General features: G+C 37.7%; 1 protein-coding gene across 1 annotated transcript; it reads right to left on the bottom strand.

The window, feature by feature from the left end:
- Nucleotides 1–501: 501 nt before the first annotated feature.
- Nucleotides 502–14561, bottom strand: FBXO4 (F-box protein 4). The gene is made up of 7 exons (XM_047093102.1): nt 14345–14561; nt 12872–13107; nt 10077–10297; nt 6472–6547; nt 6186–6361; nt 2265–2440; nt 502–1045 (listed from the first exon to the last, which is right to left on the bottom strand). Exons 1-7 carry the CDS (start codon nt 14531–14533, stop codon nt 956–958), a joined length of 1164 nt encoding a protein of 387 aa, XP_046949058.1. The 5' UTR covers nt 14534–14561; the 3' UTR covers nt 502–955.
- Between the last annotated feature and the right edge of the window lie 465 nt (nt 14562–15026).

A 15026-nucleotide genomic window follows, 5' to 3' on the forward strand; every position in this document is an offset into this window, starting at 1 on the left:
ATTTCCCATCCAGCCCCCGACTACCATGCTGCTGAAACCAAGTTCTGGATGAGTGTACCCAAGACACAGGAGTTACCTTTTTTGGGGTAGCACCCACTCATAGGTTGTAGGCTATATCTTGGGTCCAGTGCCACTAATACTACTACACTTTTTTTTTAACACTAACCCTAATGCTAACCCAAATACTATGCTCTTTTTATTACAATCTTAAAATTCCTCACTTCCAATGTGACAGGAAAGCTGTAACATTTCCTTTGCAAAGTGCAATTTGTGAGGAAGTCTTATGAACATGTCTTAATGGAATGTTTTCTCTAGGAGGATGGAATACAATTTGACTTTAGAACCTTATGAGCCTTCAAAGTTATCTGAAATAGCAAGAACTTCCAGGAAAGTTATTTTCACTTAATTAGTATTAAATATGATACCAAGTTAATTTCTACTGTCTCAGGAGAAAACCCAGAAGTTGTATGACCGTAATATTAAATGCAATTCCAAAGAATATTCCAGCCTATAAGCAATATATTTATTAAGAATACATAAAAACTTCTGATAACCAGTTAAGGACCCTTGAAAAGAACCTATAGAAAATTTGGCAAATTTGGTATTTTCCACCAGGGCAATCTCTGAACTGAAAAGAGAAATCACAAGGAATGACAGAGGTACAAACTTGTTTTTTCTAGAATTTAATATTTTAAAAAAGAAAAATATAAAAGTTATCAAAAAAATCTTAAAGGGTTCATTTTGGGGCTAAATACTAGCACTGAAAGTTTTTTTCTTGTAATTGATTTAAGGTAAAAAGTAAAAATTATGTAAAAAACATAGCAGCTACAGCTGTTCCAACATAAAGCCCACCTGCAAAAAGGCAGGACAAAATGAGCTGACTGAGCAAATATCCACATCATGACCTCAGTAACAGGTTTCAAATGGTTTCAGTTCTCAAGGTCTAAAAGAAGGATCATCTTGCATGCTTAGACTCTACTTCTTCAAGAATCCACTGAATGCCATTCAAAAAACCAGTTAGAGTTTCAGCCTCTGTATCCTGGACCTATGAGCAGATAAGAGAGATCACTGTAAGAAACTGAGTCCAAAATCTTATGATTAAAAGAAACATTTTTCTAGATACTAACAAAAGAATACAGTTTAAAAAATCCCAATAAACTTTGGGTGAGTCATTCAAATTTTGTCTTCTATGTAACTTAGATAAAAAAAAATATGATCTTCTCTTATGTCTATAATTTATTACCAATATAAGGCTTATTACGTATCTTAGAACTCAGCTTTGGGAATGGGAGGAACTATCATTTCAATGACTTGTTTGTATCAGAAAAAAAAAAAAAATTCTCCAAAATATCCACTTTGAAAACTAAAACATTTTTGAAAGAATCCAGCTACTCAGATGATAAATGTGATATCCAGTTGCAAAAACGCGTCTTTGAGACTGCCACTCTTCTTGGGGCGCCTGGGTGGCTCAGTCGGTTAAGCGTCAGACTTCGGCTCAGGTCATGATCTCGCGGTTCGTGAGTTCAAGCCCCGCGTCGTGCTCTGTGCTGACAGCTCAGAACCTGGAGCCTGTTTCAGATTCTGTGTCTCCCTCTCTCTCTCTGACCCTCTCCCCGTTCATGCTCTGTCTCTCTATGTCTCAAAAATAAATAAACGTTAAAAAAAAATTTTTTTTAAAAGACTGTCACTCTTCTTAATGGTAAACTAAAACTCCCACCACCCAGGAAGGGATGCCTTTATCAGTTGTTTTCGAACTGTGTTCCAAAGAGTCTTCAGGGCTCCGTGGAAGGCGTAGGGGGAGGGAGGAAGAAAATCCTGTAACTTTTTAAGCATAAGTATTTCCAATTTTAATTTTTCTTTATTTTACCTAGGAGCTTTCATGTAAGGTTTCATTGAAGAAAGGGTTCCATGAGTAAAATAAAATTTGGAAAGCAAGAAATAGTAAGATAGAACTTGTATTTTTGATGACCGTTAGAGCATATTACATTCATGTTTAAAAAAAACATGACACCTACGTCAAAAAAAAAAAAACAAAAAACAATGGCCAACTGATTTACTGTATCTATGGTAGGAAAGGCAAGTAGAGAACAAATTGATCAGGTGAAACAGTGATACCAACTGACTATCTCCCACTGATTAAGCTATTAAAACTAACTTTAGAACGTGATTTCATTAAAGAGAATGAGTAGGAAAGAATAAAATCAAATAGAGAATAGTGAAAAATAAAAATAAGATTTTTCTCACCAGAGAAAGTAAGACCTTACCATCCATGGGTGGTTCAGAAGATTTAGACGCAGCTCATGAGCCAAATAAAAACAAGGCATTCTTTTTACATCTGCTTGAGAAATACAAGATAAAACCAGCATAGGTCTTCCTGAAGATCCAAAAGCTGGATCTGTCATTGCCATAATACGAGAAAATTCATCTTGCCATTCATGTCCTAGAGAATGTAGTCAAACCCTTAATTTGCATTACTTATAGTGATTTTTAAAATAAACAAAACAAGGAAATAAAAAAAAATTACCAGGATCCAAACATAATAAAGTGCCTATATTGCTGTTTATTTACAGCTGTTCATTTACGATCTATCATAAAATTACATTAAGTAGTCTTCAAGGATAGGAATTTTGGTAATATTAGAGGGCAAAAATAGTCACAGTACCATTCAGATGTCTTTACAGTTTGAAAATAAAAATACTTTGATATAGATATTTTCCTCTCACAAATTTTGTAGCTAAAACTACCCTTTCTTTCAAAGGCCTTAGTTTAAACAATTTAAACATATAGTTGAATCCAGCTCTTTATTAAAACTAGCAATCTTTGCCTTTCTTTGGAGTGTATAAATCATTGACATTGTGAGGTAGTCAAAATTCTAAAAGGTCTCCCAATGATTCACACCATTGTACACATTCATGTATAATCTCTTATCCTTTAAGTGTGGGAGGAATCTAGAATCAGTGATGGGATATCACTGCCCTGAGAAGACTACATGATAAGACAAATATGACTTCAAGAATGAGAGATTATCCTCAGTGAAGCTGACCTAAGAGAAGAGATGAAGTTCTCTTGGTGAGAAAGATTCTGTATTGGCTGGATCTGAAGACAAGAGGGAGTCACAAGGCAAGAAATGAAGATAGCTTCTAAAAGCTGATTCAGCCCCAGCTGACAGTAAGAAAACAGCTCAGTCCTACAACAGTAAGGAACGGAATTCAGCCAGTAATTTCAGTGAGTTAGGAAGCAGATTTTTCCCCAGAGCCACCAGAAAGTGATGCAACCCATCTCACCCTGATTTCAGCCTGTAAAATCCTAAGCTGAGAACCCAACCATGCTGTGCAAACTTCTGATATAGAGAACTATAGGCTAATAAACAGGTGTTGTTTTAAGCCACTAGGTTGGAGAGAATTTGTTATATATTAATAGAAAATGAATGAACATTATAATGTGATTATCAACAGGGTCCATTTAAATCTATCATAGATCTCTTAGATTTTTTTACTTGTCCCATCTGTTCTTTGTTCCTTTATCCTACCTTCTTTGGACTGTATTTTGTAATGATTCCATTTTACCTTAACTACCGACTTATTTAATTGTACCTCTCTCACACATTTTTTAGTGGTTGCTCAAGGATTTACAATGTACATTTTTAACTTGTAACAGTCTACCTAGTATTATACAACTTTACATACAGGAGAACCTTGTACCGGTGAATTTCCATTTGTTCTCTTCCATGCTGTTTGTATTATTATATATCTTAAAAATATCATATAGCCACAATACATTATTTTTTTTATTTTTTAATGTTTTTTTTTTAATTTTTGAGAGAGAGAAAGACAGCATGCAAGCAGAGGAGGGGCAGAGAGAAAGGGAGACACAGAATCCAAAGCAGGCTCCAGGCTCTGAGCTGTCAGCACAGAGCCCGACGTGGGGCTCGAACTCACGAGTCATGAGATCATGACCTGAGCCGAAGTCGGACGTTCAACTGACTGAGCCACCCAGGTGCCCCCACGATAATTGTTATTATTTTTCCTTCACATAATTATAAAAAAGTTAAATTAAGGGAAAGTATATATATGGATATATATATATGGACATATATATATGGACATATATATATATATATGGACATATATACATATGGAGATATATATATATATATGGAAACAGTGTAGCCATCCCAGGGCTCCTCTTTTTTTTTTTTTAAGATCCAATTTTCTATCTGGTATCACAGTCTTCTGCTTGAAGAGCTTTCTTTAATATTTCTCGTAATGCAAATCTGCAGATAATGAACTTTCTCAGGTTTTGTCTGAAAGTCTTGATTCTGTCTTCATTTTTGAAAGGTACCTTTGCTGGATGTAAGATTTTTCCTGCTTTACAATACTGTAAAGACTTCCCTTCACTGCCTTCAGCAATTCTTTCAGGAATTCTGTGTCTTTATCTTTGGCCCTCTCTATGTATGCTTCCTTTTGCTTTCACTGCCTTCAAGATAATCTCTTAGTCTTTGGTTTTCATCAGTTTGGCTATAATGTATCTAGATGTATTTTTTACTTATGTATTTTATTTATTTATTTATTTGGAGTTCTCTGAGTATCTTGGATCTATGGTCTGTTATTTTGAAATACATTTGGCCATTATCTGTTCAAAAATTTCTTTTTCCTTATTTTATTTCTTCATATTTTGGGAAGATCAGTTACACATGAGTTAGATCAGGGATTGGCAATACTACATTCTATGGATCTATTTTTATAAATATAAATTTTTTCTAAAACAGTCATGCCCATTCACTATAAATTCCCTATGGCTACTTTTGCACTTTAACAGCCGAGCCAAGTAACTGTGAGAGATCATATGGCTTATTATACACCTAAAATATTTACTATGTGGCCTCTTAAGAAAAAGTATGCTGACCCCTCAGTTGTTTCCCTTGATGGATTCCTCCAGTTCTTAGATGCTCCCCACTCCTCTTTTCTCTATGTTTTAATTTGGATAATTTCAATTAATTTATCTTCAGGTTCACCAAAGGTTTATTTCCTTAAATCTATTAAGGAAACTGTTCACCTGTTTCCCGTTCACCTGTTATATATTCACATTTAGCATTCCCATTTTATGTTTTCATAACTTCCTCCTCCTCTGCTGAAAATCACTATCTGTTCACACATATTTTCCACTTTTTCCACTAGATCCTTTAACATATTAATCATAGTTATTTCAATGTCCCTGAGAGTGGCAACATCTGGGTCATCTCTGGGTCTGATTCCACTGATTGCTTTGTCTCTGGACAATGGGTCATTTTTTATTTTTTTGTGTCTTATAATTTTTAATTTAATGTTAAATGTTTTATGTAAAAGAACAGTAGAGACTGAGGTAAAGAAAATCTATTCCCAGACATGGGCATGCTGCTTCTTCTGTTAGGTGACTAATGCAGTGGTTGAGTCCAACCAGTCAGTAGTTGAGCTGGACTTAGCTTTTGCTGCTGTGGTTAACTTCAGTGCATCATAAACTTTAAATTCTTTCGGCAGTTGAGTGGCTACTGCTACCTTGTTCTGAGTGAGGACAATGTATTATATATTCATGCCCTAACTTATTCACAAAAGATTTTGGAGAAAAATTATAATACTCGCTTGTGACCCAGTAATACTCTGATCTTATGCCTAAATAACAATGTGAAGGGCAATTATTCTGAATACGTAGTGAGTGTTAACTAATCTACTTAATTAAATACTCCACCCACACATCTGTCTGGACAACTGAAACAAAGGTAAAAATTTTTCAGTTATCTGCATAAATTATTTGAACAGAACCAGAAGCAGACAAAACATCAATAACAAGTGCAGAAGCATACAGCAAAGAAATACTATGTAGTTATAGCATCAAACTTTGATATGCATCAGAATTCTGTAAGTGCTCATTAAAAAAACAGATACCCAAGAACCAACCCAAATCTATGAATTAAAATCCATCAGAGTAGGAATCAGGCAGGTATGTTTTTAACAAGCTCCCCAAGTGATCGTAATGCACATCAAAGTTTGAAAGCCCACTATTAACAGTAATGGTCATAGAATCACATTTATTAAATTAACCATCATATTCTTAAAAAGTCACAGTAAAGCCTAAAAATGTCTTATTTGCTTTGCAAAAAAAGAAAAAAAAGAAACGTGCTCTTAAAAAGAAACTAAGATAATGCTTACTTTTATGAGCTTCAGCGTTTGCAACATAGATGAACCCATCAACAACTTCACACACCTTCTGAATTTGTGGAATTACACTATACCGGCTTCCTTGCTGATCATCTCCTTCATTCTGTAGACTGAACATCTTGTTAACAGCACTTGTATGTTCTTCTCTTGCTCTATCTCTTTCCTTTCTATAAGAAAAATGTAAATATAAAACATAAACAGACACTAAACAAGCACCATCCCCCTAAAGTATCGAAGTCCTGATGCCTCAGGTAGGCCACCAAGTAGGCAGCCTTACCTGGTAGTGGAATATAATATCAGGATGTTGAATTTATGTTGGTTGCTCAACTGAAAACTGACTCCTGATCCAATACCTAAAGAAGAAAATTTCAGTTATCAAAACAAGTCATTAATAAATATAGAGAAACATCAGATTGAAAAAAATTACCCAGTGCAAGCAAAATGAGCAACTAAAAAGTCCATGACAAGTTACACACAGCTTTGGAATAAAATGAAATGTTTATGTTGAAGAAAAGATGCCGTATGCAATTTTCATTTATATGGCAATAAAAATATGGATAAAGAACAAAGAACTGCTAGGCTTAGAGCTTTCCCTTCTGTATCATATCAGTAGCAGCTGCATCATAACAGCTACTGTCTATCCTCAAGATTCATTTACCAATTTTTATGTTTCTCATTAGTCATATACTCCATGTATACATTCAGTGAAATGGCTTTTTTCTCCTTCTGAAAATGTTTTTAAATTGATGGGGAGTCGGGGCACCTGGGTGGCTCAGTCGGTTGAGCGTCTGACTTCGGCTCAGGTCATGATCTCACAGCTCATGAGTTTGAGCCCCGCGTCAGGCTCTGCTGACAGCTCAGAGCCTGGAGCCTGCTTCAGATTTTGTGTCTCCCTCTCTCTCTGCCCCTAACCCACTCACATTCTGTCTCGGTCTCTCTCAAAAATAAATAAATATTAAGAAAAAAAATTTTTTTTAAATATATATATATATACATATAAATTGATGGGAACTCACCAGTATCACCTCAGAAAATTGAGGAAATATGCAGATAGTGAAATTTGGAATTAGACTTGGGTTATAATCTGCATTTGCCACACATTGTCATATTTTGTGAGCCAAAGTTTTGACATCAAAATAGAGAAATACATACTTCCTAGAGATACTGTAAGCATTAAATGAGACTGTATATGTAAAACTCCTAGCTAAACACTAGCGTCTTACTACCTTTACCTGAATCATTCAACATTGTCATTTGTCCTTCTTTCTTAACATCTTCCCTTCTTTGGATGTGTTAACACTCAGGAGCTGATTCTCCTCTCGCATTATGAAAAGATCCCTCTTTCTTCTATGGCTCTATTTCTTTTTGCTATGTAAATGTCCTTTTAGATCTATTTCTCTCCATCCTCACTCCCTCCTTTTAGTCTAAATTATCATACCTATCACCTGGACTTTTGCAATCACTTTTTACCAGTCTCCTACATCCACTTTGTCCCCTACTGTCCACTCTTCTGACAGCAACTGGAGAGATGGCTTGAAAATGCCTATCTAATTATTTCTCTTTCCTTCAAAGCCATCGCTCTTCAAAAACAACTTAATATAATCTCACATTTACTTACCTCTTTAGGACAACTCCACCTTTCATATTATCGATCCATGAATTACAGCCAATCTAGTTACTTAAATAAACCCGCCATGCCATCCTATGTCACCATTCCAGGCAACACATAGGTAGAGATCCTGGTGGCTGAGACTGCAAGCATGACCCTAGTCCCCTGGCCACCAGGTCTGGTACACAAATTCCCCAAAGAGATCCCCAAAGAGATCCCCAAAGAGATCAAAGAAAGAAATTCTACTATATCTCTGATTTTTGTTTTTCTCAGTTTAATTTCCAGAGATTACCCTCTCAATACATCTAACCTCAGCCCAGTATGATCTCCATGCTGTTCTGTACCACCTTGCCAATGACCCATCCCTCTATTCTTCCCTGATCTTGTGGCGTTTGAGGCATAATTGGATTGGCATTTTCAAAACAAACACTTCTGCTGTTGTCTGAAGAATAAAATTAACATTTCATCATCAGCAAATTTCCCCATATCCCCAACCTCTTCTTAAAGTGTTCCACCTCACAGCCTTATCTGAAACTGGCCTGCCCTTAAATGCTGCTTTTCTTGCAGAAGACTCTCAATTAACAAAATTGCTTATCCTCTCATATCTCAGGACAAAGAGGTGGAGTCAATGTTCTCTTTACTCCTCACTTCCATGTCCTATTACTCACCAGCTCTCTTTGAAACTTCATCTCTTTTTGGACACACCATTCAGCTGCAGGACCATCTCCCCTTCCTCAGCCTCATCATTTATGATATCCATGACATTTAGGATGTTATTTATTACATTTGACAACCCCTTCCTCTAAACATTCACTGAAGATTTCAGCACCTGGTTCACAATATTCCTCTCTATACTCAAAAACTCTCAAGTCTACACAGACACCCTATGATTTCCCAATCTTGATTTCTAACCCAGATCTTACTCTTAAGATCTGGATGCATAGAGTAATCCACAAAGTCATTTGTTCATTCATTCATCAAATATACATGTTGACAGTCTATTACATGCCTGACAGCCAAGAATAAAGGTAGCCTGCCCTAATGCAGCTTCCACACAAGTGGATTGCTTATAGCGGGCATCTCTACTTATATCTCCCAGAGTTATCAAAGTCAGCATACTCCAAAGAGTGGCTGTCATTCTCCCTATACAGATCTCTGTAAAGTTTCTCCTCTTCCTCCTGTGTTTCCTTATCCTAGTGAATGGCACCATCATCCAATATGAAAACCACATCAGAAATACTGCCAATACATAATCAGTCAACACTGTATCCTTCATACTTTCTTCACAATATTACAGTGGTTTCTTAACGAGTCTCCACATCTTTATAGCCTCTTCTAATCAATTTTCCACTTAGAAGCCAGATCTTTCTCAAATACAATCTTGATCATCTCGCTCTTCTGCTTAAAATCTTTCGACAGCTCCCAAATGCTTAAGCATGACATACAGGTGTCTTCTCACCTAGCCCCACTGTAGACACATAGAGCTACTTCAAAAGGTCACATGTATCCAGAATTTTGTGCTTTCAGAAATGTAGTGCTCACTGCTCATAATACTTTTACCTTTATTTTAATGGCCTCTTTTAATTCATCTTAATGACTCAAATAAGGCATCATGTTCAACATGGAGCCTTCTTTGACCCTTATCTTTCTACCCAGGAGGCTAATTATACCATACACGAATCACCTTCATACTTGTCTCTGCCCTTACCTAAACTAAGTATCTTCAGGACAAAGATTGCTGATGTTTGTTTTAAATCTCTGCACCTTTAGTATCTAATAAGTGCTCTCGATAAATGAATGAGGAAAGCATAAGCTAGATTATATTGTTAGGTATGTTTATTATATCTCCTGCATGCCAACTAACTTATCGTTTTCATAGAAAGAAGGGGAAAGTATTAATTGAGGTCTTTTTAAAAATTCCAATATATAGCAAAGTACTTTGCACACAGTAGATGTTGAATGATTTTTGCTGTTAACATTCTTTTAACATATGGTAAATACTGTACAAACATCTTGATAACATATAACTTACTTTCATGTAATCTTACATTCTGGATTACACAAACTTGAGAAAATAAAGGAAAGCTCACCTCTTATAAAAAAGTAAATCAATTCTTTCAACCCACTGGGACCAAGGAGGGGGCTCCTATTCACCAAATTACTATTATTTCATTACATCAAAGATGTAATTAATTAAAAATTTATTATTCAACATAAGTATCAAGTTGAAAGTGCTTTAGTTATTATATACTATAGATTAACATGAAAATTACCATCAATCTGCCTCTGAGGCAAGCCAGCTGTTGGGCAAAGCTCCTGAGAAGACATCAAGCTCAACACCAAAGATGTATTCAGTTCTTCCAAACCTGGTCCAAACATAGCAAATCGTGGTTCATTCTGAATGATCAATGAGTGTAAAAATGACGTGACAGCTCCATACATAGGACGGCTAGATTTCAAGGATCTTCTTGTATATGGACAGCACATTTTATAGCTATATAAAATTGTCACAATTAGAAAATCAGGACAGAAAAAAATCTAGGCAGTTATTCATTCAACAATATATAGTTTATTGAGAACCTGCTAGACACAAGAGATATAATAATTATGTAGTTAGAATCCTCATGGAGGGACATGGAGGACAGATACCATTATAATATGTAGGCTGAATGCCAGACAGGAAAAAACAAAGGCGCTCTGGGAGTAGAAGTGGTCCAGAAGCTGAAAAAGTTTTCCCCAGGAAGTAGTTACTTACTTTCTAATCTTTCATTTAGATTTTTCTCATGGAATACTTGGTCTAACACTTGTTACAGCTGTAAAAAATTCACTACATAGAGTAGTGATTCTCAGCCTTTTTTTGTCATTATGACCCTCAGGCATTTTTGTCATTACAACTGGGGGTCAGCGGGTGGTGCTACTGGTATCTAGTGGACAGAGGTAAAGGATGCTGCTAAACATCCTACAGTGCACAGGACAACTGGTCTAAACACCTGGTCTGAAATGTCAGTAGTGCCAAGATTGAAAAAACCGCACACTAAAGATAAACTATGTGGATAGTTAGCATAAGTATCTCTAGATGTAAAAAAAAAAAAAAAAGAAAAAAGAAAAAGAAAAAAATCACTAAGTCCACCAATATAACCAAATTTTTTTTTTAATTTTTTTTTCATGCTTACTTATTTTTGAGAGAGAGAGAGAGAGAGAGTGTGTGCATGAGTGGCCTATGGCAGAGAGAGAGGGATACACAGAATCCAAAGCAGGCTCCAGGCTCTGAGCTGTCAGCACAGAGCCCAACGTGGGGCTCGAACCCATGAACCTTAAGATCGTAACTTGAGCCGAAGTCAGACACTTAACCAACTGAGCCACCCAGGTGCCCCTTACCAAATTTCTTAAGTACTCTTATTAACAGCCTCTAATGGAACAGTTTAAAAAGTGTTACATATACACAGAAGCTCAAATGTTCCTTATGGATAACCTAGCCAGCTAAGAATCATGTGAAAAAAACAACTGTTTCTTTCAATAGCTATAAATTTCTAAATTAGCAATTCTACATGTTAGCAAAAATTAAAACATAGTACCCAAATAAAAATAAAACCTAAATCCCTTTAACTAAATCAAGCTGGTTGAGACAGTCACTAACCTAACAAGATAATGATCTTTATTTAGGAACCTTGTAATTCAAGAAGGAAAAAAAAAATCTACTTTGAGGCTAGGTAGATCTAGCCAAACCTTACCACTTTATTTATATAAGCCACTTATAGTCTAAATTTAAGTTTTTTTCATCTGCATTATTTAAGCAATAACAATTAACCCAGGGTTGTATGGATCAGAAATTAATTTATAGATTTAAGAAACAAAACAAATGAACAAAACAAAAGAGACCAAAAAAACCAAAAACAGACTTTTAAATACGGAGAACAAACTGGTAGTTGACAGATGAGAGGTTGGTAGGGAGACGAGTGATATAAAAGGTGTTAAGAGTACACATATCAAGATGAGCCCTGAAAAGTGCATAGAATTGTTGAATCATTATATTATACACCTGAAACTAACATAACACTGTATGTTAATTATACTTCAATAAAAAAAAAACACTTTATATGATCATGAATGGTAGTTACTATGACTATTCCTGGGGAAAATTTGGTTCCACAGCATGATATACTTGGTTGTGGGACAATGTAGAAACAACAACTAGCTAGTGAGAGTATAGTAGCACTTACTGAAATTATATATAACATAACACATACATTTTAATCAAGTAGCTTCACAAGACTTAGCATCTGCATTAGAATAAGGAAAGATATGAATATCTTAAATATGAAAAAAATACTATAGCTAGTAAAATCTTTACCTAAAACACAAATATCTTTTATTTACCATGCCTTAAATGTGGGGCCCTCAATAAAGGAGGTTATATCCAGACCCAATGACATTATACGTTTAATGCAGCATGATAGGATTCCAACCAGAACAGTCTCTTATAAGCTATATGACCTTAGGCAAATCCATAACCATTTTGAACCTCAATTCCACATCCATAACACAAGGATACTACCTTCTTTATTGCGTGAAAATCACGTTAAGTAAACATACAAAGGGCACCCCTCATAGAATCCAATGCATTACAATTGTTCAAGAACATTAGTTCTCTCAGCTACACGATATTTAAAAGTGTCAGTGCTTTTGGATGATAACAAAATCTTACTTCCCAGAATCTTGAGAATGTTGTTCTTTCCTGCTAAAGAACTGGTCTCTAATTGCTGATCATTCTTTCTTTGGACACAGAAAAGTATTTATCATTTAACAAAATAACAAGTATTCTATAGATAATGAAAATTTTAACAAGTGTTTTACTTCTTGGCATATGAACTATCTACAATTATTCAAATAGTCTAGAGTCAGGCACCACAGGCAAATAACAACATGTGAAAAACGAAAGGGTCCTATGAAGGAAGTCATTTAACTTAATCCTCAATTTAGTGGCAGAGCCAAGACTAATTTACACTATTGACTTGTAATATAGTCAAATATAATATCTTCTTTTTAATTCATAAAACTAGATACTCACACTGCCATGTAGTCAAAAAATGCACCATCAGTGACCTCAGATATAGGCTTTTTTAAGATTTCTAGATCTGGAAGAGACTTCCAGTCAACGGAAGACCAAGAAGGAAGATCCCGCAGCAGAAAATATCTCCACAGAATTGGATCTCGTACAGTTTCATTCCAATAATGGCTGGTACTTCCCAACTGACACAGATCATGAGGTGAAAGAAATGACAAAATATATAGCTGTACGTCAATCTGAAATGGAAACAGCAAACAGGCAAAAGGCATGAAAAACGTATCTTGGAAAATTGTTTTCTGATAATAAATTATAAAATTTATTTTATTATACTAGGAAACCAAAGGTCAACCAAAGAGTTTGTCTTTTTAATGATTATATCATGATAAATTACAAAACTTGTAAAGAATTACACTAGATAACCAAAGATCGGTGTGTCAGTATTCTTAATGAAATCTACTATTTGGAAGTTAATTTCCTGCCACCAAAAGAGAAACGTAAGTGAACACTTAATTTTTGACACACCGAAACATTCATTTTTCAAGCAAAATAACCAGATTCTTAATTTCTCACGGATATTTTGTCACACCGTTCACCTGAACAAACTACTTAAGGAAATAATCTAGCCTTCAACATAAAATCTTTATGAAGCTGACAAACTTCTGATCTTGTCATTAGAGCAAATCAAAGAATAAATCTGTCATCTGAGTTCCTCCATAAAATCTATTATTTCCAAGAACCTCTACAAAAGGGAGACCCTTGGAGGCATTCTAAGCCTGCAGTTTTCAATTTCTGATAGATGTCACAGGCAGGTGTCAAGAGTTCAGCCGAGATACAGAGTTTAATAATTTCGAAGAAATTTTTCGTCTCTCCATTTTCCCATCTGCCTGAAGAGTTTAACAATAAATGAGGTGTATAATTCTTGTGGCCTGTCTCCCCTCGAGGCGCCTATAACTTCTTCTCAATGAAGTGTGAGGGTCGGTGCTTGAAACGCGCGGTGGGAGAAGAGCTACAGCGTCATAGCCGAGTGTTTCCGGGGGGGGCGGGGTCCCCCAGGGGTTCTGGACCCTGAACCTGAGGTGAGAGCCTTTGAGAACACAGTCGCTGAAGGCTTCCCCAGGCTACCCACAAAGTCTGGCGTGGTCTCCTCTTTTCCTGAATGACGTCAGGGCGTTCCAGTACCAAAACTCGCTTTGTGGGGTTGAAGACATGAGGATGACCCGGCAGGTTAGTGGGGCGCCCCTCCGCCCCCTGCGGTGAGTTCCGCCGCGACCATCGGTCCCGCGGCGGAGGACCAAAGGTCAACGCCTCGGCGTCTCTGATCTACCGTTATTCCCAGGTGACGACACGGCCCGGAATGGCTGCAGGACGGGACAGACCCAGGCCCGGGCGCAGCGAGGCCCCCAAGGCCGCCCGAGCGGGGCACCCCTCCCGGCCCGGCCCCGCGGTCCTCCGCGTCCGGTGGCCGCCACTCACCGGCAGCCGCGTCAGGGTACTGGCCTCCTCGTCCGCCTCCTCTTGGGAGGCCCTCGGCGCTGCCCTCTCCTTGCCCACCGACTGCCAGAAGTTCCTCCAGCCGCTGAGGATGGCGGCCTCCAGCCGGCTCCAGTCGCTGTGGTGCGGCGGCGGGGCGCTGCCTCCGCTGCGGGGCTCGCTTCCCGCCATGGCCGCCGACGCCGCACGTGACGCGCCGCAGGGTCACGAGCTGCGCGACCTCCTCTGGGCGGCTCGCCACCCGCCCCGCGCCCCCCGTCTCGCCCCTGCCAAGTCTCCCCGCGGGCAGCCTCCGCACCCGGAAGGGAATCGAGATGTGGCCCAGTCAGGTGCCGTCTCGAATGGAGCCCGAAGCACCGCTCACTGCCCTATTCACTTCAGACCTCAGCCTTGCTAACCTCACTCGGTCCCATGAAATCTCTCGGCCCTTTGTAACTTGGTTACTTCACCCAAAGACGTTCTGTCAGGGACCCGTTTACACTTCATCTGGGCCTAGGTGATCCCTATTTATTCAATAGATTGCCCTCCTCCGCTGTCTTAGGCATAATAACCAGTTGCTTCCTTCTCAGCACTGCCGTGCCAGGCGTGGAGGTTTTTTCTAATTGTTTTTCAGTCTCCGATTTACTGTTTGTGTTCTTGGGGATTGGCAGAAATGAGAGTAGAG

This window comes from Lynx rufus, unplaced genomic scaffold (assembly GCF_022079265.1).
Source record: "Lynx rufus isolate CCGP_SWC_20201006 ecotype Redwood Valley unplaced genomic scaffold, mLynRuf1.p SCAF_1, whole genome shotgun sequence".
Lineage (NCBI taxonomy): Eukaryota > Metazoa > Chordata > Mammalia > Carnivora > Felidae > Lynx > Lynx rufus.